At 50.9% G+C, this 26,927-nt stretch overlaps 1 protein-coding gene across 8 annotated transcripts in view; it reads left to right on the top strand.

The window, feature by feature from the left end:
- The window catches only part of Bcas3 (BCAS3 microtubule associated cell migration factor), a 583,386-nt gene extending 559,026 nt beyond the window's left edge, over positions 1-24,360 (top strand). For 2 of the 8 annotated variants that reach the window (XM_046423193.2, XM_046423194.2), the window contains 4 exons: positions 639-806; positions 11,646-11,711; positions 20,237-20,327; positions 23,555-24,360. In XM_046423193.2, the coding sequence (XP_046279149.1) occupies positions 639-806; positions 11,646-11,711; positions 20,237-20,327; positions 23,555-23,591 (362 nt within the window). In that variant the 3' untranslated portion in view covers positions 23,592-24,360. Of the gene's footprint in view, positions 1-638; positions 812-11,645; positions 11,712-20,236; positions 20,328-23,554 lie in introns of those variants that run through there. The other 6 variants (XM_046423196.2, XM_046423198.2, XM_046423195.2 and 3 more) reach the window with 4 other exon arrangements.
- The last annotated feature ends 2,567 nt before the right edge of the window (positions 24,361-26,927 follow it).

The following is a 26,927-nucleotide window of genomic DNA, read 5'->3' on the forward strand; positions in this document are numbered from 1 at the left end:
AAGATGCTATGACCCAAGTGTATTGCCGTATCCCTAAAATGGTGCCCCATTATGCCCATATCCCTGAGAAGCTGGGAAATACATATTTTTTTTGAGAGTGTCTGCAATGGGGTAGGATAAGAGAATGAGTTCTAGACTGAGACATCAACAGATATGAGTTCTCATACCTAGTCTGCCACAAACCTGCCATTTATTCTCGGGCCATAACTTCTCTGAGGTTCGACTGTAAAATGAGGTATAGGTTACAGGATGCAATGGTTTAGAAAGCTATTTTGTTTTTGTTTAGGGCAAGTGATCCTTTCTTTAAATGAAATTTTAGGTGGAGTCCCATGTGTCAAATAGGAAAAAGCAGAGAAGTTTGGGTTGAATCCTGTCACTCCTCAGAAACAGTTTTCAAACCCATCTGCCTCAGTGACGTGGAGGTCACTCCCCGGAGACGCACACCCTGACCCAGTGGCCTGAACTCTTTTGCTCTGTGCTGCACACCCTTGTCTCATGCTGTCCTGACTGCCCTTCGTCCATCCCATAGGACTGAAGTGGCCCAGGGCACAGAGGGGCATTGGTGGTAGGTTGACCAAAAGAATGGCCTGCCCTCTGAAGGCATGGACTTAACGTCACATGTCCCATGTGTGCCACAGGTACCTTTGACCGGAGTGTGACCCTGCTGGAGGTGTGCGGGAGCTGGCCTGAGGGCTTCGGGCTGCGGCACATGTCCTCCATGGAGCACACAGAGGAGGGCCTCCGGGAGCGGCTCGCTGATGCCATGGCTGAGTCACCAAGCCGGGACGTCGTGGGATCAGGAACAGGTAAAGGTGTCATTAGACTCGTACCCTGACTTGGTCCTGACTGGCGCTTGTTGAGCTTCTTTGGCAGAGAGAAGTTGTGTGTTTGTTTTTGCCGTTTGTTTCTCTAGTTGGCACTGAGTGCTGTCCATTTTAGAAGCCTCTAGTGTCGGGATGTTCTCAGTGGAACTGTCCGCTCCTACGTGGAATAGCTCATAAGGAAGTACCGCGAGAAACACAATACAATTGTATAAGTTGCTTGGGGAAGGGAGGCCCCAAGTTTGCCAGAAGCACTCAGGCATCGAGTCCGGGGCAGCTCACCTTCTTCATCCACACTCCACGCTTTATAGATTGGCGAGTGTCAGTGGGACCTGCCAGGCTAGGAGGGAGCCAGCAGTGTGGCTCAGCCCCCAGCCAGCTTTTTCTTATGCTGCCTTTGGCTCTATACTCTTGCCTCTGAGAGGGTCCAGGAACCAGGGTCTAGGGTGGCTTCCTGCATGCATAGGGCAGTGAGAAGATATATTTAGATGAGGAGTGAGTCTTGGCCCAGGCACGCATGTGTACATGTACGCACGCACGCACGCACGCACGCACGCACTCACAGACACTCTCCTATGCTCTCAGGAAAGAACACAATCCTTCCATCTCTGTACAGCTCTAAAACAGGCTGCCTCTCCTTTTTCCAAAATATTGCCACCCTCTGTCTCTTGCTGTTAGCGACTACTCCAGCCCCGCATTTATGCCAGCACAACAAGCTTTGTCCCCACTTGCTGAGATTAGTGGGGACTTTTAATTGGGTTGAGTAGACCCTGACTGGAGGCCTTTCCTCTCTTGCTTGCCTGAGTCCTCCAAGACTCTTAGGTCTTGCTATGAACAGCTCCATCCTGCCACCTACGCCTATCTAGAAAGAGGATCCCAGTGAGGAGAAACTTAAACCCCTGGGGCAGGTCCTGAAGGAGCACTGGGGCTGGGCTTGGAGCACCTGACGTGCTCACACCATCTCACTGCCCTAGAACTCCTCTGGGACTTTAGATATTTGGGTTCAGCAGTCAGGCTTCCCTTTTCTAGTTCCCCAGCCCAGCCCTGTCCCTCTGATCCTGCACCAAGAAGGCAGAGACATCACCTCCACAGCACTAACATAGCAATCTGCCCCTGGTGCCTGTGCCATCATTGGCAAATGAGCAGAATGGAATGAATGGGAATGGAAGGGAGGAAGAGAGGAGTTTGGCTGGATATCAGGGCCTGGGAGATGGCCACCTCTGAAGACTGGCCCCCTCTACACCCTCTTCTTCCCTGGAAAGAAAGATGTGGGCCTCAGAAGCTGCAACAAGCCTTGACCCGCGCGCGCGCACACACACACACACACACACATCACCCTACCATGGCAGCCTTAGCCTCATGCCCCAAACTCATGGGTGATGCATCCTCAGGCCATTGCTGTCGCACCTGAGTAAGGAGCAGCTCTGCCACTTCCCAGCCCCTGAGCCCAGACTCCTTGGGAGCTGCCTAAAGAACAGAAACTTCCCCCTTCCTGAACCTTGCCTTTCTAAATAGCCACTCACTACATATCGGGGAATCTAGCTAGCCAAGGCTCCAGTGAACCAGAGCCTGGTATCCCTGGGCTCACCCCAGGAGCCTCCCTTCCCGAGACCCTGAGAGCTCCTGGACAGGCGTTGTCGGCAGCTTCCTTCTCAGAAGCCCCGTGGCACCTCAGAGTCATTGGGCAGGCAGATCTGAAAGCGCCTTCAGTCAGAGTTGTGGCGCTTCTACCTGGCATAGACAGAAACCCGGGCAAAACTGGCAGCGTCCATCTGCCAGACAGCTGAGGGATTCAGGAGAGTCCTTGTGGCCTTAAGCAGGTTTATGAAATTAAAAAGAATGAAAAAAAAAAGAAAGAGGAAATTAAAACTGCATGACCCACAGGTCAGAAAATAGGAGACTCCCTTTTTTTCAGCAGAGGGATTTTGTTTCTTCCTCAAACTGTCACTAAAAGAGATTCAGCTGGTCTTTTTTGACCATAATAGATGTATGGGTTTTTTTGTGTTTTTTTTTTTTTTTTTTTTTTGCCTCTGCCTCATTTTAAAGGCCAGTAAGTAAAGCAGATACTATGGAAGTTAGACCAGTTTCCTTCTCCATTCTTGAGAATCACTTTTCACATTTTCCAACTAGAGATAAAGTATCAGCCTGGTAAGCACAGCCTGGTCCACCTATGGCAAGGACAGCCTACTTAGAGATAGCCAGGGAAATACAGTACCTCATGGGTCAGAATTTCCAGCAAGTCACTCTTTGCCCATAGCAACCTCTGTCCCTCTCTTTCTTCCCACAGCCCTACTTCTTAGTGGCTCATAGGACAAACACATAGGGTGACATCGAGTGTTTGCCTCTGCTGGGTACTCTGATGTACCAGAGATAAGTCAGTTCCTTTAATGCCTCCCAACAGGCCCTTCAGGTGATAGAGCAACCAGGGCTGATGCTTCTTTATCAAAGTAGGAGCAAAGCACAGAGGCCAAGTGGAAACTTGCTTTCATGACCCCTGACCTGAAGCCTATTGTACACGTGCTTGCTGCTACATAGGTTTAGCTAGTGCCATGCTGGAGAATGATTAACAAACAGCTCTCTAAAGAGAAGCAAGCCAGCCCTGCTTTGTGGCTTTCTGTAGTGTAAAAACTCCTAACAGTGCCATTTTCAAGCTATCAACATTATCAGGCTGCTAGCCAAATTCCAGAGAAGGAACCAGTCAGCTAAGCTAACCTGTACCATAGGGCCAAAGAGCTCTCCCAGAAGCAAGGCAATATCTTTTAAAACCCATTGTTCAAAGAAGGGGGGTGAGGAGCTGTTGGTCACAGGATACAAAGTGTTGGTTGGATAGGAAAAAAAAAAGTTCAAGATCTATTGTACAACATGATGACTATAGTTTATATCAATGTGTGATATTCTTGAAAACGGCTAAGCCAGCAGATTTAAAAAAAAAAAAATGGTAAGTATGTGAGGCATTTTATGTGTTAATTAGCTCAATTTAGCCATTTCACAATGAATATATGCAATTTTTGTTAATTAAAAATAAATTATTTCTTAAAGTAGTCTGCAGATCATCAGCTCCATCATCATTCAGAACCTGATTAGAAATGCAGAGCTGGCTAGGGATATAGCTCCATGGTAGAGCACAGGCTTAGCACATGTGAGGCCCTGGGTTCAGTCCCCAACACAGCCAAAAGAAAAAGAAATACAGAGTCTCAGGCCCCATCCAGTCCAATTCCATCAGCATCTGCATTTGATTTGGGGGTTTTTGGGGTTTTTTTTTTCTCCTTTCAGTGCTGAGGCTAGAACATAGGGACTTGCACTTCTTGCTCTGTACTAAGTTACCCCTGCAGCCCGGTATGTACATTTTAACAAGACTCCTCCACCTCCATGCATATTAAAGTTTGAGAAGATCTGTTTTAAAGCATGGCTTATCCATAGACAGGTGTTACGTTACTTCAGTCCTCTGTGATGGCTGCTGAGCAATTGGTCTAATTAGCTCACATATGTGATTTGCAAGTCCACCTCTAACATAACTAGCTGAATTGCTTTCTTGCTAATGTCCTTACACCCTTCACCCCTGTTACCCTTCCATTGTCCCATTCAGCAAAACTACAATTTGAGGCCAGTCTAGCTGTACTCTTATAACCTGGATTGCTGAAGAAAAATATCATATATTGTTCAGATTGGTCCCTCTACAAATACGAAGCCCCTTGCCACTGAGCCCTGCTGTGTATTTCCTGGTCACGGATTGCACCCATCTTTGCAGCACCAGTGCCTAGAACAGAATCCAGCATGTAGCAGATGCATAGCAATTATTTGCTGGGTGAAGTCTTCTGCATTCCACCTGGGTGCCAGCAGTTCTGCCACAGCCTCAGCCTGCTGCTGATGGCTTTTGGCCTATTTGTATTCTTGGTGAGATTCCCCAGCATTGAGGGTGTGCGTTTTATTTTGGATCCCTTTTTCCTGTTCTCATCATTTATTAGTATGGTCAGAGAGCTTAGTTAGTCCCTCATCTTTGAAATCAATTTCTTTCCTTCTATATTAATTCTATTTCAAACTTACCCATTCATCTCTCTTTCCCCACGTTTTCTCAACTTCTTGCCACCCAGATCCTAAGCATTCCTGCATCAACTGTCCCCTCTCCTCCTATGGCAGAGAAGGGACTGTCATTGCCCCCAGCCTGCCCTGCCACAACTGTTCTCCCCAAAGTCACCTGACTTCCAGGTACCTCAACCCTAGCCCTGTGAGCTGCCCCCTCTTTCTAAAAGCACTGTCCCAGGGACACCTGCTGCACCACAAGCTCCTGGCTTTTCTTCTGCCTCTGGCTACTTCTCAGTCCCTTTCCTGGGTTTCCCTTCCATGTTGTCCTTAAGGCTATCTTGGCCCACTTCTCCTTCAGTACATGACAATCTCTGCCTCCGTGGCTTCAATTATTATCCATTAACTGATGGTTTCCAAATAATTTCCAAGTTGGCTTCTCTTCTAACCTCCAGGACTACCTATCCAGTTACCTACTGATGAATCCACATTTAGCTGAAAATTGAACTCCTCTCGCCTCACCCCTCCCTTCTCCAAGTTCACCCCATCTCAGTGTGTACAGAGTCATGACCAGCCACTGCCCTCTCTCCAGACCTGCCTCTTGCTGCTCTGTCAAGCTCCAGCCTCACTGAATCCCTGAGGGCTCTGAGCACATGGGAGCTCTCTATGCATATTTTTCCTTTTGCCTGGAATGCTGTCCCCCAAAGCCCCCTCCCCTCGCGATCATCCTCCTCAAAATAACTTGACTAATTCCTTCTTAGCAGACATTCCTTTCAATATTGCCTTTTCTAGAAAAATAGAATTTAAAAAAATAAACAAAACACTGACTTATTCCAATTGTTTTCTGTCTAGGTAAAGATATAACTTAATACCAAAAGAAGGGTTTTAAATAAGCATCTGGGTATGCATTAAATACGTTTTCTCTTTAAACTTCGACCTTTTTGCCAGGTGTGGTGGCACATGCCTGTAATCCCAGTGACTTGGGAAGCTAAAGCAGGAGGATCACAAGTTCAAGGCCAGCCTCAGCAACTTAGTGGGATGCTGTTTAAAAAAAAAAAATTTAAAGGGCTGGGGGTGCAGCTTGGTGGTAGAGCCCTGGGTTTAATACCCAGTATTCCCCTAAGAAAAATAAAGAAAAAAAGGAGAAAAAAAAAAAAAGAAGCATAAACTTTAGCTCTTTTGATTACTAGTTAAACCTTATGTCTCTTTTTTGCCTTCTCCCACATCTCATGTCAGCAGCCCAGGCCTCCTGCACAAGTCCCGGCCCCTGGTTAAATACTATGCCCACATCTCTGTGGCAGGCAGCCTACTTTTGCTACTGTTGACTCCTTAGAGCTTGTGAAGTCAGCTCTCAAGGGCATGAAGGACTGTCTCACCCCAGCGACTGTTGTTTCCTGCAGGCCTGGACTCACTATTCCTTTCTCCTTTACAGCCCTTTACGGTATTAAAGGCAGGGGAGGGACTCCACCTTTTTCTGTCTACCATGTCCTTAACGGTCTCTGTGCTAGTCCAGAAGCACTCTTTCCTGGGAACCACACTGTAGGCTCAATCTTTGCCTCTTACCTTCTGGCAAATTTCCTGACTCGATTCACCCAACTATGCAGACCTTCCCAAAACAACATTACAAGCAATGATGCATTCTAGTATTTTCTATCATTGTTTTTAAATACAGTCATGAGGCCTGGGGATGTAGCTCAGTGGCAGAGTGCTTGCCGAGCTCACAGGAGGCATTGTGTTCGAGAGCCAGCACTGCAAAAAAAAAGAAAGAAAAGGTGGTCACAACTCACTAAAATGATTCCATAACCCTTCCATGAATTGTGATCTGCCATTTGAAAATCAGTGCTCTAGCTTATTCTGCTAAATCCTCTGAGTTTTCTGGTCTGTTAATTACTCAGCAGAAAAGCCTGTAAGATTATTTCAACTAAAGCTCTTCCAAAAACTTCTGTCAGAATCTACTTTTATTTATTGAAAGAACTGAGCCTTTTTTCTTCCTAACATGCAAAACACATTTGAAATATTAGACACAGTTTTTAAATGGTTATAGGAAGTTTCAGTAAGATAATTAACAAGTATCTGTTGATTGCCTGTGCTTTGCAATAGATAACCTAAAAGCAGTATTTATTTGTGTGCATGTGTGTACACATGCACACAAGCACACACACGCTAATAACATCCTTAATTTCACAACTATAGAAATTAAAATCCCAAAAGGTGGTAGCTTTTGTGACTGGAGTTGATTAGGCATGTACCCTAAACCAAAAAACTATGTGTTGGACACCCCCAGCCCACCCCCTGTCCTACCTCTAGGATTAGCAAGTTCAGTGGGCCTTGGATCTCCTGCTTGTCCTACTGCTGAGGACTGGGAACATTTTTGTGCATATCTAGGAGGGACCGTATAAGTCCCTCCCTACCATCACAAAGTGCCACAAAATCAGTTGATAATAATTGCAGGCACCAGGGCTGCGAACTAATTCTCTGATTTTTCAGACATTCCTACTCACAGGTCAACCCCTGTATTCAAAGCAAATAACTGAATCATCAGTGTTCACCATAAAAACTATTTGACCACATTGGACTTTGCAGACATTTCGGAGGATGCGGCAGTTGTTAAGATTTTCCCTTCCGCAGATGAAAAATCTGCAACTCGGAGAGAAGAACTCTGCCCCATCTGCTTGCACCTAGTGATCTTTTACCTTGCAAGGCTGTGGCAGGAGGAGCTGGCAGTGAGTGTCTGGGCCCCTCAGGTCCCTTTCCCAATGCTAAAATTTTCTAAGGGAGGGGTGGGCAACCTCTGTCCTGGGTCAGCTACCCTCTTCCTATCCTAAGCAGACCTGGGAGCTGAAAATGCCACTTTCACAGAGGTCAGGGTGGTTCATGGCCCCATGGGTGACAGTCCCTGCCTCACACAACCACCAGGCTGCTCTGATTTTCCCATAGAATCTTCTGTCCTGTCTTTCTACAGCCTCTGAGTTGAAATGGTGTTCCCCATACCCTGGGAAAGGTCACCATGTCTTGGCCTCCTGAGAATAAGAATATCTGTTCTCCCTAATGCCTAATGTGGCAGCACAAAAGATCCAGTATTTAGTCTTTTATTATTTTTTCAGTCTTACCTCTCCAGCTTCCTGAATCCCTTCCCCACTCTCAAAATGGGAGAAGATGATCCCTATAATCAGACTTTCTCACTTCCTCAAGGCATAGCTTCTGGCTTGGTCTTGCCAAAGACCTAGGGCTTCTCTAGTTAATATCCTTGAATGCCTGCTGCTCCTAAAATGCCTCCTCTTGCCTCAAGACCAGGTTCCTTGGCAAACACTGTCACCATCCAAGGAATTTAGCCAGGCACCTAGGGCCTTTCCTTTGCTTTCTCTAAATGGGCCTGGTTTTTTTCTTCTTTCTCCAACATTTACAAAAATGCTTTCAGTGTCTTCTCTCAGCACTCAGCACTCCTTGGTGGCCCCATGCACTCTCTCTGTGGTCACAGCAGGTAGGCCAGCAGGCTCTCTGTAGGTATCTGCCATGTTCCACACCAGGCTGGGGAAGAATAAATAAGCCCTGGTTCCCACCTTTGAAGAGATGATAGCCCTGAAGGAGGCAATAGAGCTGACCTAGAGGTCTGTTCTCTGACTCCTAATCCCAGCTTCCCACCAGGGCCCGTCAAATGCACTGGACAAAGCAGAGGTCAGTCTTATTCCACTGCCCACAGGGCATGTTCTTTCTAAGATGCAAAAAAAGAAACTCTAAACTTCTCAGCAATGGATGTCCTTATTGCTGAGGGTGGGAGAAGAGAGTAAGCCCCCCGACACACAGGGCCTCTCAAAGATAGAGCCCAGTCCCACAAGCAGCCCACAAGCAGCCCTGCTCAGGACGGGAGGGAGCAGCTACTGAGACTGTGGGAGAGTGGTGGCTGCAGCAGGGGTGGCCTTGTGGGTGTTGCTATTTGTGTCTCAGTTCAGTGTCAGATTGCCTGTTCCTAGCTATTTTCCACTGGTAGGAAAGGCCAAATCTGAGAGTCCTTTCAGTTTCCAACACCCAGCTACTGCCTCTGGGAAGAATGTTTGTTTTTCCTTTTTGGTGGGATTTGGAAGCTGTCATCAAGAAGTGGGGGAAGTGTGACCCTAGGCCTTTCCCTCTCTGGGTTCAATTTCCTCCTCTCTTAGACGATGGAGAGGGAACCAGTAAATATGGTAAGCGTTAGCCTCCTATCCCGTGGAGTGCTGGCCACTGTCCTACTAAGGACTTTGCACTAAGCACTTGGTATCACCTCACTTACCCTCACAGCAGCAACCGGGGCCACCCAGGAGGCTCCTGTGCTTGCTTCAGACTCTGCTTGCCACCTAAGTGTCTGCTGATCCTCACAGCCCTGGCAGGTAGACAGATGGCCTCTCCAACTTTCAAACAGAGAAATAAAAGACTTGAAGTAAGATCATAACCAAATGATGTGGGGTTAAAGAGGGGTATCTAGGAAGAGCACCCAGTTCTTTACATCCTGCTGGTCTCTCCTGACAAAAGATGACCCGCCCTTTTCACAAAGTAGAAGTTCCCCAGGGAAGAAGGGAACTTCCATTTTCAAGGAGGGTCTGCTCTGACTGTTGTCTCACCTTCGTAGTCAGAAAGTGCCTGGGGTCTCCACATTCACACCAGGCTCCTTGCCCTTCAGTTTCCCCACCACCATGCAGTGACCCCCACCTCTGTCCAGTCTGCTCTTTAGGCCCCTCCTCTGTGACGCCTTCCCTAATCATGTGTCTCTCTCCTGTCTGTGCCACCTGCTCACAGGACACGCAGCCATGGGCAAGTAGCATCTGTTGCCTTTTCCATTAACTACCAATGGCAGGTTCCCGTCTATGTGCCACGGGGGATAGGACCAGCTCTGGTGGTCCCTTCAGCCCCTCCTTCACCTATAGTGACATCAGTTTTGTCTAGACCCAATTCTGGTTCTTTGGGTCAAGGATTCATCTCTGTTACCTTTAACCACTGCCTGGAAGCTGAGCCCAGCATCCAGCACTGGGACAAGAGCCAAGCTGAGCCTCAGTTAATGTTTGTTGAATGACTGGATGGGCTTTTTGTGGCCTCAGAGAGGTAAACGAAAGCCAGGCAAAGCAATGGGAATAATTGTTATACTTAAAGACATACTTGTTAGTTTCAGGCCAGGTCTCAGCTCTGATTTTTTTTCTCTATCCCCCCACCCCCTCTCTTCTTCTCTCCTCTGGAAGCTGAAGCAAGATGTAGAACTGTAATGGGACTTAAGGGCTGTGAAGCTCCTTGCACATTTCCTAGTTCCCCAAAGTCTATTTTACCTCCTTTACCAAGGCGCACTGATACTTGTCAATAAGGAGGAAGTGCCGGTGTGGCCTCCTTGGTGACCCTTCCTAGTCTCCTTTCCAGGTGTTTACCCTATCATGGAAGTGAGAGTGACTGGGGAAAACATAGAGGCTTGGACAACCAGTGGGGGAGGCTGTCAGACCCCAGAGCTAGGGCCCTGGTCTGAAGCATTAACACAGGTAAATGGTTAACCAAAGGGAGGATTTTTCTCAGTGCCTCCTTCTCTGCCAGAGAACTCACCTTTAATCATTGGCCCTTCTGTGAGGTGTGAACAAGAGGATTGCAGGCATGGATGGTTAAATGCCCACCTTTTCCTTCTGCCCTCACCTTTTCAGAAGGTGGTGGGTCTCATACAGACCAGCCCCCAGGTATCATGGCTGGAAGGAGGGGCAGACACACACTGACACAGAAAGCAAAGTTGAAAATGACTCCTGACCTCTCAGAAAGTGGCGCCTTGGCTCTGAGACTCAAGAATGAGAGCAAGAAGGCCAAGCCACACAGCAGCCTGATTGCATTTAACAGAGGACATTTTAGAGTGCCCACACCAGAAACCACTGCCCTACCTCTGACTTTTGGAGATTTCTGCTCTCTTTCCTGTCCCTAAGGACCTGAAGGCCCACTGCCTAAGACATTTTTAAGTTTGCTAACAGAATATCCCCGTGCCAGGCTGCCTAGACCTCCCGGGTTGCCCTCACATACGTCTTATGTAGTGTAACTCCATGCTTGCAGTTCCATCCCTCTGGGTATTTAATGGAGTTTGGGGAGAATCACCATCGGGTTGCTTCATTTGTTCAGGCTGATTTTTTCCATTTTGTGCCCCCTGTGCTCATTTTACTGGTACCATCCACTCATCTCCAGACCCGGCTGGCCAGGACTAGCATGCCATCTCCACTTTGATGTGTATTCCTGCTTGGTGCAGTCCTTAGGGCCAGTTGGGGAAGTAGAGGCCAAGCCTTCCAGGGGTCCCGCCTCCATTTAGCAGGGGTTGGTCCTTGGAAAGCTTGGCGCATCTTTGGTTTCATACTTTATTCATCCCCAAGCCACTGAGAGCTAAATATGAGCATATCGTTAATGCACTCGAGCACATCTCCATGATCCTTCCCCTAAGCAGCCTAGCCACTCTGCTAAACAGCTTTGAACTTCAGACCTGATTCTTAAATCCATGGAATCCAAGAGGGGGAAGAGAACCTGAGGGGCCACCTGAGAAGCCAGCTTTGCCTCCACCTCCTTCCCTACTCCAGACCTGTGCCGCAGGCCCGGATGTAGAAACTTGGTTGACTGGACTTGGGAGGAGGAAGAAGGGAAGGGTGACAACAGTTCAGGCTACTGAGAAATCTGTAAAGCCCAGATACGCCGCCTCGGAACAGACCGTGACCACCACCTGCAAAGCTCTCAGTGGTCAAACCTGATTTTGATATCTACTCAACCTGTGCTCTTAAAAGTCCATTGTGTGATCCTCTTTAAAGAAATATTTTATTTTCAATACAGACACAGCCCTTGAAGTAGCAGTAAAAAACATCACCCCTGAGAGACACGTGGCTGTGAAGTGTTTGGGTATGTAACCTGCCTTTGCCCACACAGAGGGCTTTGTCCTGCTGCTCTCTGTGTCCTCAAGTGGGTGCCCTCTTACCCGCTGTGGGCTTCTGGAGACACTGGAGTGAAGGCAAGAGGTCACCTCAGACAGGAGGTACCTTCTGCAAGGGACTGCTGTGGGATAGGGAGTAGTTGCCATCCTTCACCCAACAAGAGTTTCTTTGAGAATGCCACTCCCTGCCCCCCACTCTGAAGATGGAAGTCAAATTTTCGGACTCTGCTGTGCAGAGCAGAGAGGTCACTAGGCTCTAATGCATTTACCATTGACTGCCCCTCTTGTAGTGCGTCTATTAGTGAGTAATTTGATTTGTACCTATTCATTTGCAGTCCCTGCAGGAGCCTGGAGCTGGCCCCTGGTATAATTGGTGCTGTCTCTATTTTTACATCATTAGATTAGCCCCGACTCCTGGCCACTTGTTGTCTGCGCTTGTCTGTCCATTTATACAACCTAATGTAACACAAAATTCATTACTGATCACATTACTTTCAACTCTGAAGCCAGCCTCGTGATAAACATTTGGTTAACCCCTTCCTACCCACAGGAGGGCTGACAGAACAAATGCACTTCTACTCGACAGGCAAATCGATATCTTAATACACCAAAGTGGAATTGCATTTCTAGATTTGTTATTCCTCCTGGAGGAGCAAATGGAAAGGCTCATCTGAGCGAGCTGAATTGAATAATGAATAGCGCCCCGGCACCAGCAGCCAGTCTGTGGAAGCAGCACCGGCCCAGCCTCTCTCATCTGGGCAGGCGGCAGGGCAGCAGCTCACTCGGATCCCGGTTCTCTCCCCACGGCCACCTGTGGGCTTGACAGCACAGGTTGGGACCCTCTGGGGGTCAGACACCTTGCCTGACTGCATTCCTTTTGCTAGGTTTGGCCTAGGACAACTGGACCAAGAAGTGGGTTGGTTTCCTTAAAATCTTATTCACTAATGTAAAGGCTCCCAGACGCGTGGCAGTGACACTAGGTGCCACCAGTTAAATCCATTGCTAAGCCTTCATATTTGAAAACAGTTATAAAAACTGTTCGTGTTTAGAGCCAGGTCAGTGAAACCAGGATCGTTTGGTTCTCATGAGCCTCTGTGTGTGTGCGCGTACACATTCATGTGCATGTGTGCGCTCTCTCCCTGGGTAAGGATTCCTTGGCATATGAATGCCATGTGTGCCTCTATGTAGTTCCTGTCCTCTGGTAGGAGTGTTTGTGAGCAGCAAGTGCTAACACAGGAGCTGGCCAGGAGTCTTAAAGAGACCTCAGCACGGCTCTATTGAATCTTGACTATTTTGCCCTACCCCCCCTTGTTCAGCCCACACCCACAATAAGTGATTAACTCACAAGATAGTATGTTTCAAAAGAAAAAATGCCCCCCCACTTATTAAGAAACACTCATAAAGCCTATACCACAGTGATTAGAAAAATAGGCATAGAGGAAATAGAATGGAACCCATTACCATGAAAGTCATAAATCCCTAAGTAAAAAGAAAGCATAAACTGGAGACACTCGGGTGGGTAGGGAAGCTGGGAAAAGCAGCCCATCCCGGGAACATTCTGCTTGACCTTGTGGAAGTCCTGAGCAGGAGGCTGAGGAGAGGCGCCGGGAGGTACCGAAGCTGAGGTTAGTGGTTAGTGAGTGTCCTTCCAAATGACAGGACACCCTCCCTCTCAGAGAGAACTGAATCTTGGACCCTGCTGTCCCTTCACCTGTTAAGAGCCCTCACAGGCCAGAAATGACAAGCACTCCTGTGAGACATGAAGTCCTAGGGAGTCCTTGAGAGGGCTCTGAAGCCACTCTTGTCCTTGTCTGTAGATGGTTCTTCCTCCCTGTGTGGGGGGTGGGGAGTAAGAAGTTTGGCAGAATTACCTCACTCTGCCCTGGGCAGTAGGGTCAGGCCAGGTCACGGGCAGCTCCTTGTCCCAAAGTCTCCAGAATCATAGCTCTCAAGCACTTCCCGTTGTGAGCAGCTGTGAAGAAGGGCATCCCTGTGGTGGGGTACTATAAGACCCCCATTATCTCAGCAGTAGAAGGAATCTGGTGTCACTGAGGTGAGCCCTGGCACAGTGGCTATCTCCTCAAGGTTGGGGGAGACCCTTTCAGGAAGAGTGGGGTCAGGACCCTCCCCCAGCCAACCACCCCTTAGAGTGCTGACTCTGCTCAGCTTTGGCCTCCACTGGTAACCCTCTCAGGTGGGTGAGTGGAGCAGGGTGGGGGCCTCTGCCTGCCCCACGCTGGCCCCGGCCCCATGAACTCTAGAAAACAGATAAGAGCCCAGAACAGGACAAACCAGTGGCAGGGAAGACAGCGAGTCTGCCTGCAGAATGAGGGGGCTGTGATTTCTTAACCTCTTTGGAAAAGGGGGAAAGCCACATCTTACCAAGCTCTTCCGCTGCGTCGTAGAGAATTTAATTACGTTTGGACATTTGAATGAGAACCAGATGTGGCTCTGGCCCCGCCGGCCAGCAATGTTCAAAGCACAGTGTCTCTCCTGTGGCCTGCAGGCCCTGTGCTATCTCACAAGGCTGCAGGCTAGCTCAGGAGGTCCCCTGCCTGGGAGCTGGGGTGGGGGTTTCCAAGCTTCGTGGCTGGACTTCAGGGGACCTGCAGGTCAAAGCCAGTTGCCAGGCACCTGGTTCCCAGGGAGATTTTCCAAGCTCTGTTTCCTCTTCTGAACCACAGGCCGTGGGCATGAGTGCCGTGTCTGAGACTCCTCCCGGCCCCTCATTAGAACCCAACACAAAGAAGTCAAGTCAAAGCCCCCAGCTGGACACTCGCCAAGCCCATAGGCATGTCGGCTGTGCTGCTCAGCTCTCGGTCAGCCTGAAAAGGCCGAGGCTCTGTCCTCAGTATTGTGTTAAGGACCTGGAGCTAGGAAAGAAGGTCAGCTCTCCCAGATGAGCTGTGCGGCTGCAGGGGCCCCTACTGCTGGAGAATCTCCCATCCAGTGTCTCTACACGCACTGTGCCTCTTGGCGCCCCATCACACTCTCTTCTCATTAGAGGTTTACACACCCAGTGAGGTCCCCAGAGCACACCCTCCCCGTCAACAGATGCCGAAGCAGATGAGAAGCAAAGTGATTTGCCCAGGTCATTCAGCACGTCTGTGACAGCACGGGGCCAGAGCAATGTCTCAGCCTCCTCCGCAGCCCTTGTCCTCCTGACCATCCACAGGGAGCTCTGTCAGGGCTTCTCCTGCATCTCATTGACTTGAGGCCTGGCTTCAGCCAGTCATCAGACCCCTCGGACCTGCAGGTGTGAGCTGGGTCAGCTTAGCTGTTTTTGTCCCCACATACAGTATGCTGTGACAGGATCTACTCTGCCTTGGCCAGGACTAATATGTTCTAATAAGAGTTCTAATATGATGGACTCTGAGAGGGTCACAGGGCATAAGGTACCAACCAAGGTGGTCTGGACAGGTGATCTTTCTGCCATCTCCTTTGAAGCTGAGACTTGGGGAGGCTTAGATGGTGTGAGTTTCCTGGGAGTGGAGCGTGACTGATTCAATTCTTTCCCTGCCTAGGATTGAGGTGGCAGTCTGGATGTTGTTGGGAGGGGACCTAGGAAAAGGAGCCAGACCCTAACCTGGCCAGTGCTTCAAAGGCTGTGAAGGAGAGTCCAGGGCTCTGCCTGGAACTCTGTGCCCTGCATGTGTATGTATGCGCGCGTGCATACACACACACACACACACACACACACACACACACACACAGTGGCAGTTCCAGCAGAGAGGGGATAGGGGTCATAAGGGACAGGCCTGGTGAATATGGGGCAGGACTCAGAGTGGCCTCCCTCCTGATCTCCTGAGTCCTCATTCTTCAGCCTCCCTCCCTCCCACTCTCTTTGCTACTTTTATTGCCCCATATTCCAACATCTCCTGTCATAGTGCCCCCTTCCCTGTCCCTACTGGGCCCACAAAGGATTTGAAGATCTAAGCTACTTCCCACTGTCTAATGGCCTGCTGTAGTGAACAGGGTTCCTAGGAGCCTGAGAACCTTTCCTCTTTGACTGTCAGAGGGCAGAGGGGATGTGGAAGAAGGAGTCGTGCATTTTGCCCAGTTTCTCTGGGTGGAAACTAAGGAACAGAGAGGCCTTGGCTTGCCCATCTCACAGTCTGCTTCATCATCATCCTTTCCTAGTGTTGATCACCACTTTTACCTTCTAGGGTCAGGGATACCCAGAAGCATCTGAAGTCTTCTAGGCCTTTAGGTCTCCCCTTGTGGCCAAGAGAAGCAGTTCCCAGATTCCTCAGCTGAAAGCAGCCAAGATTTACAATCACTGTTGGCAGCTGATCGTGGAGGCAGGGGTGGCAGGAGAGGCTGTGGAGTCTTGACTTCATTCCGTCACGATGTTCTGGCCATAGTACCTGAAGGAGTCATGAACAAAAGCTGGGCAAGGAGAAAGAGTATACTTGGCAGGCCCCATGGGTTGAAAGAGACTCCAGCCAGGAAGGACCCAAGCTGCAGCCCTTAGGCAGGTGTCGCAAGCACTCAGGAGTGCTAGGCTGTGTGTGGTGAGACACCGGAAGTCTGTGGCATCAGTTGGCCAGGGGTCTGAACTCAGACCCTGGGTGGTAAGCCCAAGAGAGCGCAGGCCAGAGCCAGGCCTGCTTCTCATCTGCTTCCTGGTTCCAGCAGCACAAAGCAGGATTCCTGTGATCAGAATAGGAGGAGCCTTTTCATCCTCACATCAGCTTCCAGAAGCTGCCCCCTTCCCATGCCTGGCAAGGGAACAAAAGCCCCTCCCTGCTGGAGGAGAAAGATGACTCCTGTCTCAGACCTCTCTAGCCTCAGCCCCAGCCTCCCAAGACCTCCTGGGAGTGGACAAAGAGAACCCCTAGTCTGTTGGCATCGCTGTAAGTTCTGAAGCCTGAGTTAGATTCCTGAGGGGGAAGCCTGGAGAGGGCATGAGGAGGGAAGGCGTAGGAGAGCCAGGCGGCTCAGAGGTGGGTATGCAGAGTTCCAGAAAAGTGAGGCCTCCCTGTAGGCTGCCTCCTTTAACTGTTGCCTAAAAAGTGCCTTGGGGGCTGAGGCTGGCTCCTGCCTGAGTGTGGTCTCTGACAGTGGGGCAGTCTAAGCCTGCTCCATCCGGGTCTCTCTGAACAGGCCCCCACTTCCTCAGCCATTCTCCAAGAGACAGTAGCAGTTTCTAGACCCTGGACTGGTATAAGACAAGCAGCCCCTAGCCATGTCTTCCAGGGTCACCTTTTCTAGCTAGTGTCTGGGCCAGCTCTCCAGGTTCTAGCCCCAGGAAGCTTCTGACCCTGCTTAGCCCCCACAAGATGTACTCATGCCTCCCCATCCCCTAGCCCTTCTCTCTCCAAGTGCCATTTTGCATAGCTGGTTCCAGGGCCTGTAAGCAGGCCTCTTGCTGACAAAATTGCTTGCTTAGGACAGACCCCATTTGAACCAATTTGCAGGACTTATTGACAGTCCTGTGGTCCCCTGGTGTCTTTACCATATACCAAGGGAAGATGCTGAAAATTCTAACTCCTTTTTTTTTAATATTTATTTTTTAGTTGTAGTTGAACACAACACCTTTATGTTATTTATTTTTATGTGGTGCTAAGGATCGAACCCAGGGCCTCACATGTGCTAGATGAGCACTCCACTGCTGAGCTACAACCCCAGCCCTAAAAATTCTACCTTTTTAAGGAGAGGACTACACATACAGACACACCTGACTCCCTACCCAAAACCCTCAAGCAGAAGGGTTGTTTTGTCTGTTGCATTCCTCTGAGCCAGGCAGTGGGCAAGACAGAGCAGTGTGGCTGGCCACTCTGTTTTTCTTTTCAAAAGGGAAAAAAAAAAAAAAAACAATGCCAACAGCCCAGCGTCCCAGGCAAGGGTCTCAGCCACAGCCCCTGCTAATGTGGGAGAACTGGGAGGTAGATGCAGGAGAGAAAAATCAATGCATGTCAACAGGGCTGGAAATTTATTTTCCATCTTGGAAGAGGGTGTTAGCAAAGAGGAAGGAGGGAAATGAAAAGCTGTAAACACATATCTGCCATCTACCTCCCTAGGCTATTTCTAGATTAAAAAGAATCTGCCCCAGGCTCCAGTGGGGGGCTGAGGTGGTAGGGGCCTGGGTGGCAGAGACACCTGCTGGGGAAGGAGACAGGGGAGGGACCTTGAAGTCCTGTGGATAATCGCAATGACTAATTCGATTGCAACAATAATAGTAACTCACATTTGCTGACTGGAATCTTTAAGCACTTTGTGATGCGCTCTACATGCATTATTTAATTTCATTCTTACAACCAGGCTATGAAGCAGACATTGTTAGCCTCACATTCAGGAACCTTGAGGCACAGAGACTTGAGTAATTTGCCCAGTCTCCCAGAAGCAGATGGCGGGAGCCTGCACTCTCAGTCTCTTCCCTAGACTGTTTCCACTAACCTGTGCAGAACCTTCCACTAACCTCCGCCCACCTTCTCAGCCTGGTGGAGGCTGTGGGTGGGGAGTGGACGGGGGGGGGGGGGGGGGGCAAGCCTCCCCCACCCCAGCATAGCCGGAAGTGGGCGTGGCTGTGGGACAGGCAGACTCCTCTCACAAGATCTAATCCCACTCCCACCAGGCAGCGTGGGTGGTTAGTTTAGGACTGGGGTGTGCGGCTGCAGCCAGGGCCCAATAAAAGTGCTCTGCTAATCCCTTTAATGAGCAGCATCTTGACGCTCACAGAGCAAGGCTGGCTGGAGCCTTGGAGGAAACTGGAGGGGTCAGGCAGTAGGCGCTGCTCCTTTTGTGGTGGCGGAAGTGCCAGGGCTGCCCCGAGGCTGAGCCTGAGCCCGCGCCCAGGCACCCTCTTCCCAAACACGCACAGCACTGTTCTCCCTGACCCCCAGAAACAGACTTCGTTCTAAATCCCCTAGAGAGATTCTCCACGGTGCCCCCAGGGTCTGAGGGTTGGCCTGTCCAATGAACACCCAGGCCAAGGTTGGACTTCAAAGTGTGGGCCTCTGCTGGGGTCCCCTACCCACTTGGGCTTCCCCAGCTTGTCCCAGCTCTCACTCGGGCCTTGTGCCCTCAGCAGCTCACACCCTTGCCAGGGAATAAGGGAATCAGACCACGGTTATGTGGCTGGTGTACCATCTGCCCCCAGCACAATGCTGCTCACGAGCTCCCACCCACAACTCCCAGGAGCATCTCTGCTCATCTCTGCCATGGTCAGGGAGGCGAGGTACCCCACTGCGTGGTGAGGGGCAGGGGGATATTCAGTTGTAGGCAGTCATGTTCTACTTCCTCAGACTGAGCATGACCCTCCCTTGTGTCTTCCTCCACATACACTCCCAGGTAACCAGGGTCACTTGTACCTAAGTCCAGCCACCCCTCTCTGCCCCTCTGATACCTTTGAAGTTTGGCAGGCTGTGTATGTGGTGGAATGAAATGAGGATCCAACTTTTCTCATCCCTTTGCTTTGTAAGAACAGAGACTCCTCCCTTTTCGTTGCTGTTTCTCCCTTTATCTCTACCCCATGTGGCAGTCCCATCCCAGCCCATGATGTGGAGGGGCAGCTGTGGGTCCAAAGCCAGTTTTCCAGGAAGAGGCAGCAGGGATGGGTGAATATAATCAGTGGTGGGGCCAGGTTTAATGGTGCCTGGGGGTGTCAGTCAGGGTCGTGTGTCCTTCCCTGGGACCACTTCCCCTCAGGTGGTAACAAACCCCAAGGCCAGTGGCTTCCTCTTCATCCTTGGTTTTGCTCTCTGGAAGTTGGGGATTTGGCACCCACCTCCCAGGAGCACCAAGCCCCTGGAGAATGTGAGGTCACATTCAGATTTTCTTATGTCTGGTCCAGGCATTTCTCTGGGGATTACTCCTCATTCCCTGCCCCCACCTCGGGACTGCAGAACAAGCTCTCTTAGAGCTCACTATCCCCGACAGCCAGAACCTCCATGCCTTTATCGGGGAGGCTGATGGGAATGTTCCTCCAATCGCAGAGTTGCCAACCTGCTCTCCTGGGGCCCAGTAGGTTTCTGGTGGACTCTTCCACAAGTTTATCTCCATACCAGGAGAGCTGCCCAAAGATGGGGGACTTGGGGATGGGGAGGAGGGCAGCAGCCTGTGCTGGCTGCAAAGTCAAAAGGTCCAAGGTGTCACTGGAAACTGGGCAGCCTATCTCCTCCCCCTTCCTCTCCCCAAAACCTACCTGCATGGGGCCTCATCTGGCACTGCATGGACCATAGGTTCCCATCTTCCGCCCTTCCCAAAACTGTTCTCATGCTCAATGTGTGACTCCTCTTCCCCCACCCCCCATGCTGAAAGGGTCACAACAGTTCCATCTCTGGGACTCTCAAGACCTGTCAGTCTCCAGCTGTTCACATATGCATGTCACTGTCCTTGATTGCAGGATTCTGCTGCCAGCTTACCCTTTTCCCAGTGTGACACCCCCATGCCTCCTCACACCCTCTCCACCTGCTTGCAGAGATCAGTGTACTTCTCGATCATTGTCCATATCTTTTCCAAAAAGATTCCTCAATGCTTTTCTTTTCAAAAGGGAAAAAAAAAGGAAAAAAAAAACAATGCCAACAGCCCAGCGTCCGTGAGCAACCCAACAGTAACAAAGCATGCGTTCGGGATGGAGGAAGGTAAGGCCACATGTTTCCATTTGCCGCTTGCTCCTAGGGCTGGGCAGCTGGGATGACTCCAAGGGGGGATCCTGCGTGCACCCCTCCTTCATGCCCCGTTCTCACATGCTCACTCTTCTGTCTTTAGTGGAAAGAAGAGACAAGGGGTTTGACAGAGGCACAAAGGAAAGTACCTAGGACACTATCCCAGGACCTTTTCCTATTGCTTTATGCTGGAAAATGGCTTCCCAGCTTCTCTTCCATGCCATTCATTCATTCATTCATTCATTCATTCCACAAGTGATTTTTAAGCACCAGCTATTTTCTAGGCTGTAGTTTTACTGCTGGAGAATACAGAGTTAAGGCACAGACACCCCTACCCCAGGGCTCTGCACCTGGAAGGAAATACACACTTGGGAGCACTGGAGGGCCTGCCTAGGAGTCAGCATGGAGGCTGGTGGGGCACAGTGGGTTCTGCATGGGAACAGGAAGTACTCAACAGAGGAGCAGACACCCATGCAATGCTTGGGAAAATGAGCAAACACTCTGGGGCCCAGGGAGCCTGGCAGGCTTTTCAGTCACAGGAAGTCGCAGGAGCCCAGGTCCAAGGGCCTAGAGCTGTCTACTCAGGTTCCTTACTTGGGTTCCTCAGAACAGTGTGGAATGCTGGGAGGCGGAGCATACAAGGCTGTTTGGTAGAGCTGGGGAGGTTAGACCTTATCCTGGGGACCATGAGGGTTCACTGATGGTCTTTAAGCAGATGAAAAGCAAGAGAGATTTGTGCACAGACCACTGTGCCTTGCTGTGGGGGTAGGTGCGAGGGTGAGGTCTGGAGGTCAGGAGCCCAGGTGGGCAACACCAGGGCAGTAGCAGTGATGAGGTGTACAGGAAACAAGTCAGCAGAGCCCTGGTTACCCCAGGATGTGGGGGTGAGGGAGAGGCATGCCCATCTCCCTCTTACCCAGGCCTAAGCAAGGAGAAAATTTTGAGCTAGGAAGCTCAGGCTGTACCTGGCCCCCAGAGCAGCAAATTCATTTTATAGTCACATGATGAATGTGGGGTGCGTCCGCTCAGATGTGTGGTGGGGTCACTGAGGCTGCTGAGGGTGTTGCTGGGGACTGACACCAAGGGTGGTGCAGTCCCACGCTTGGTCCTGGGCTACAATTTCCTCACCTTCCTTAGTGTGGATGTGTCGCATTTTGCATCAAGACTGTTGGGACTGTCCCTCTGCTCGGAAACAGGGCCACCCTTCCCCATACTAGTGGCCTTTTCTGCTCCTTTCTTCCTCAGCCTGGTGTCCAGATCTCAAGGAAGCCTGTGCTTTTCTTGCTCCTGCCATGCTCTTCTCTTGCCCTCCTGGCCCTGCTGTCAGCGCCCCCTAGTGCCAGGACAGCCGCGCAGGAGGGCATGGGCCTCTGAAACAAAGTGGTAACCTCAGAGGTCTCCCCCAAACTCTTGGCTTGCTTGTGGCTAAAGAAGGGAATGGAGGGTCTCTCTTGGAGTCTGAAGCTTCCTATAGAATGTCCAGGGTCTACTCTTTGCTTTTCCATCCTCTCCCTCTTGTGGTGTGATAGCCTGTACCCAGGTTAGGGTGGTACTGAAGAATGAGTAACCTCTTGCCTTGTTTTTTATTTATACCCAGATATCTCTTGACTTTCCCAGGATCAAAGCCCTAAGGGCAACTGGTGTCTCTTGGAGATCAGGGACTACAGCCAGGCCCTCGGCCTACGTCCACAGTCCCACTCCTTCCACTGCCTGCAAACTGCTGAGAGATAGCCAGTGTCCCTACATGCTCATGTCCCAGACTAGGCCCAGGTCCACCAAGGCTGTGCAGTGCAAGTGCCCCTAACATCTGACCCAGGTGCCTTCCTTGTTCCTACCCCACTCTGTGGCTGCGGCTGCTAGGCAGCCTCGGTGCTTGTCAGGGATAGGTGGCCTCCAGAGCAGGAGGGTCAGTGGTTATAAAGTTCCTGGCAAACTGGTGATGACCAGCCCAGGAGTGAAGACCACAACACACTCATTCCCTCACCAAAGCTGTACTTTGTATGGTGGAGTGGGGGCCATGCACCTGGAGCGGGTGCAGGCTAGAGATCAAGGTCTCAAGCCAGACCAGGCAAGTGTAATGTTGGGCACACCATGTTGTTTCTGGTGCCTGCTTTGAGGTGGATAGGCAAGACCCCATAGTCACAGGCTGGTGTGCCTTGGAGAAGCCTAGGCTGCAGGCCGTATCTCAGGCTGGGGAAGACTCTAGAGACTGTCCAGGCATGTGTGCCCACACGAAAGAACTAACAAGGAACAGAACCCGGTCATCTGCAGAAAGCCAAGAAGTGCTTCCTTTCTCCTTGGATTCAACAAGCAGGGATCCTGCTCCCAACTCCTTACCCCATTGCTGCCTTGGGTGGGTCAGTTAAGGTGCTAATAGTTGAATGAAACGGTTCAGACTGCCGAATTCAAGATGGCAGTATGGATGTGCAGAGGCCAGGGAAGGAGAGGAGCTAGGTGCTTCCTGCATGCTTTACAAGTTGGCTAAACATGTCCGTTTTGAGAGGCCTTTAGGAGATTTGAAGGCTGAGAGGAAGGGAGAAGGGAAGCACTCAGGCAAGGAGAGACCCTCTCTCCCTGGGAATAGGGCCCCCCTCTAGCCAAGCATTCCCTCCTACAGAAAAACAGGACACTTTCCAGAAGGTATCAAGGATGAACCAAGGCCTGACCAGCAGACAAATTGTGTGAGTGAGAACGAGTGAACAAATAATGGCTAAGCTGGGGCAGAAGCTCCAGGGACAGGTGGGACCGGAAAGGAGAAATAGAAACAGATCAGGCTGGGAAGCTGCAGTCCTGGCTTCTCGTCACCTGTAGATCCAGGATTGCAGACGCTGTGGAGCTGGAGGAGCATGCTGGCTGAGCATGAGTATGTGGGCAGGCACTGGCCCATGCCCCATGAATAACAGTGTTGTCGACCATCAGTGTGGCAGAACTTATAGCCTAACAGGCTTCCCCACAATGAGGGAAAGAAAAGACTAAGGTCTAAAATGAGTCTGCCAGCCAAGGGGGCTTCTCCATTCCCTGGCTGAGCCTCTCTGTGACCTGAGCTGCCACCTGGCCCTTCTGGGGAGCAGGTAGGAGCTCCCCTGCAGAAGGATGTGAGTGGACCCAGAATGGTGCCTCAAGGTGAGCAGCCTGGCCCAGGGTCTGCCTGCTCCCCCTGCTCCCTCCTCTGACCAGGCCTGGCCCTCTGCTCTGTCTTGCAGAACTTCAGCGAGAGGGAAGCATCGAGACTCTGAGTAACAGCTCAGGTTCCACCAGCGGCAGCATCCCCAGAAATTTTGATGGCTACCGATCTCCGCTCCCCACCAATGAGAGCCAGCCCCTCAGCCTCTTTCCCACCGGCTTCCCGTAGGTACCAGCAACCTGCTTCCAACTGGCCGGCCCACTCACCCACTGGAGGGAGGGGGAGAAGCCCCCCTCTGGTCCTGCCCTTCAGTCTGCTCCTCTTTCATCAACCACGTTCCCCAAGCTTAGTGACAACAGTCCCCCATCCTACCTGGATTGAGAAGAGACCCTTCTCTAAAGCACCTCAGCGCATCCTGACCTCTACTGTTCCCGTCAGTGGGGGTTGTGGCCAAGAAAGACTGCGGAAGCTCAGTCCCCTTCTCCATTTGCACATGATGTCCTGCATTGGATCCGCTTTTGTATTTTCTAACCATACCCACAGGGGCCTGGAACAGTGGCCAGATCTTGGGGCCTGAGTGGGGAGAGGGTGGATGGTCCAGCTGGGTATTTTGGCCCTGAGTGGATAGTCTCGGCCCCAGCCCACTTCAGGCTGTGATACACACTGCCCCCGGCGTCCCTTGCTCAGCTCCCCTCCAGTATGGGGTGAACTGAGGCCCAGAGTAATAGGGGAGGATGCTTTCCCCATCAACTCATGGGAAGAATTTATCTTTCTTATCTTTAAGCCCTTTTACCCTGGTCCTGTGCTGTTCAGTGAAGGAAACTGTGGTTACTGAGGCCCTGTTGAAAAGTGCACGTCTTGTCCAATAAATCACGCTGCAATTGGTGTCCATTCCTGAGTTATTAGGGTCAGGGTCCTCGCCAAATGCTCAACAGAGTACTGTGAGCTTGACCATGTGCCCCGGCTCACAGTGTACCCCACATGTGCTACAGTGGGAGAAGCCAGTGAGGGGCAGGCAGGGGGAGGAGGATCTGCTCTGAAGTTGGGGTGGGGCCTAATTTTAGTCCATTCTTCAAACTCTTCGCCTCTTACCAGAGCAAGTGAGTTCTGGGGGCACCAGGCATGGACCCTCCCTGTTGGAGGCCATCAAGGCCTGACCTATATGTTGGTTACTGAGAAGAGAGCTTGGTCAAGACCCTGGCCTTGCCTTCAGGACACCTTCAAATTGCCTCTTTTCAAGGTCAGAAGATGGGAGGGCAGCTAGGTGAGGGTGGGTATTCCATGAAACCTGGCTGGGACCTCAGATGGCAAGTCCTGATTGTGTTCCCTCCCTCTTCCCTAAGTGAATTGTGACAAGGAGAAGAGGTGAGTGAATGAGAAGGTGTTGAGCAGGGCGATTGAGGCCAGTTCTAATCCCTCTTCCCTGGCCCACACTTCTGAGAGATCCCATCGAGGCCTTGGAGGATTGAAGAAAACCCACTGAGCCAGGTGTGGTTTGAGGTGAAGTTTAATGGAACAGTTGTAGAAGGGTTGTGTTCACAGACAAGCAGAACTTCCCATCTTCCTCCAGGGCCCCTGCCCCCTTCACACACCCCATCCCATTCCTGGTGCCTGAGAGACTTAATCTGCAGTCCCCTCCATGAGATCATTTGGGCATGTGGGGAGAAGAGACCCACATCACACTAGACTCTGTAGGCTGAGGAGATGGTCCCTCCTGCCTGGGCTCCTGTGGAGTGAGAAACCCTGAGCCAGAGTGAGGTATTCTGGAAATACAAGCAGGCCTGGGCACAGCCAGTGGCAGGTGCTGCAGGAATGGGTTGCACTGGAGACACTGACATGCCAGGCATGGCCCCAGCCCCCAGCTAAGGTAGCATTTCAGTCAAAAGGGAAGAGGATGTCACCAGGCTCCCTGTGTATACTGCCTGTGGCCTGGCTCTCTGGGGCTGTGAACAGAAGTTCTAGGAAGCATGAGCCCCTTTGTACCCACCCCGGGGCATGTGGATAGGGTGAAGACCTTGCTCCCGGGAGCTCTCAGCCATGCAGGGAACCAGCAGAGCACCTTGGAGTCAGGAGTCCTCCCTGGCCCAGCCCTTCCCCTCCAGTAGGGGCAAAACAGCTGTGGCCTCCTCCAGTCAGGGAAAGTGGTGGGTGTAGGGCTGGACTTGCTGGCTGAGCTTGCAAGACAATCTGGTTATTCATCTGCTCACAGTCAGGGCAACTCTTGGAGTATGTGGGGGAAGGGGAAGGATCAGAAAGCCCAGATAAGCTGGCCCCAGGACGGCTGCCACTGGAGCTCAGGTTATCAGAAAGGCCCTGGACCTGGCCCCTGGCTAATTGGGGAGGTTATAGACCCTGCCATAGCCAGTAATCAGCTGGAAGTGTGATCTGGGCCCCAGGGCAGGGGACCTTACAGCCCCCTGGAGCAGCCAGCCTCCTACCTCTAAAGATAACTCCAGGGCAATCTCCACCCCCTCCTCAATAGTCCCAGTAGACCTTATGATAGCATCACCTACAAGGTCATCAGAACTTGAATCTAATTATGGCTGGACCAGGTGACCTTGAGGAAGCCATGGGATCTCTCTGATTCTCACAGCACTACCTATTCAATGGGCAAAATACTATGGACTCAATCTGATGGAGGGAAAATATCTTCAGGATCCTGGAGTGGCAACTCAAAAGGAACAGCACTGTTTGGGGTTGACTTGAGAAAAAAAAAATCCAGCGGTCCCAAGGCAAATTCATGCCCACAGACACAAATATTAGGACCAGCTTCTCAGGAGGCATGCAGAAGTCAAGTCAGGTAGCTACCATTCTGCAGCTGGGGTTTGTTTCTCAATGCTCATCTTTTATTTTCACAGGTCGGAGAATCTCTAAACTACAAAACTCTTTGGTCCCTGTTTTGCAGATGACAAGCCTGAGAAAGGCAGGGCTTTGCCTAAAGTCAGAGCCATATAGCTAGCCAGTTAAACCCTGTCTATACCTTGCTGCTTCCCATGCCCCAGCCAGTTCCCTTACAAGGGCCCAAATCTGACCTGAGGTCCCTGTCCTGTGCCCCCACATAATCTTGGACTCATCCTACTAACCCCAATGCCTTCCTTACCCCTTCAAGCTTCCAGGTCAGGGCCCCTGTGTAACTGGGAAGGCAGTGCTCTCCTGCAGACCTAGACCTGGAAGCTCTAAGGACAAAAGGAGAGAGCATCCTCGTATTCAAAACAAGACCTCAGGAGGGTGGAGATCCTGGAGTGTCAGTGTGACCTTGCTCTATGAGCATAAAAGGGCAGCTTGGCAGCAATGTCATCACCACCTTCTAATAAGGAGTGACTTTGGGCTTGCTCCTTTACTGTCCCAGGATTCCATTACAGCTCTGCCACCAGTAGTCATATGGCCTTGGGTGAATTACTGCACCTCCGGGCTTCAGGGTCCTCATCTGTGAAGGAAAGGGTGAGGGAAGA

This window comes from Marmota monax, unplaced genomic scaffold (genome assembly GCF_021218885.2).
Source record: "Marmota monax isolate L192 unplaced genomic scaffold, Marmota_monax_Labrador192_F-V1.1 WCK01_AAM20220418_F8-fsc00171, whole genome shotgun sequence".
Taxonomy (NCBI): Eukaryota; Metazoa; Chordata; class Mammalia; order Rodentia; family Sciuridae; genus Marmota; species Marmota monax.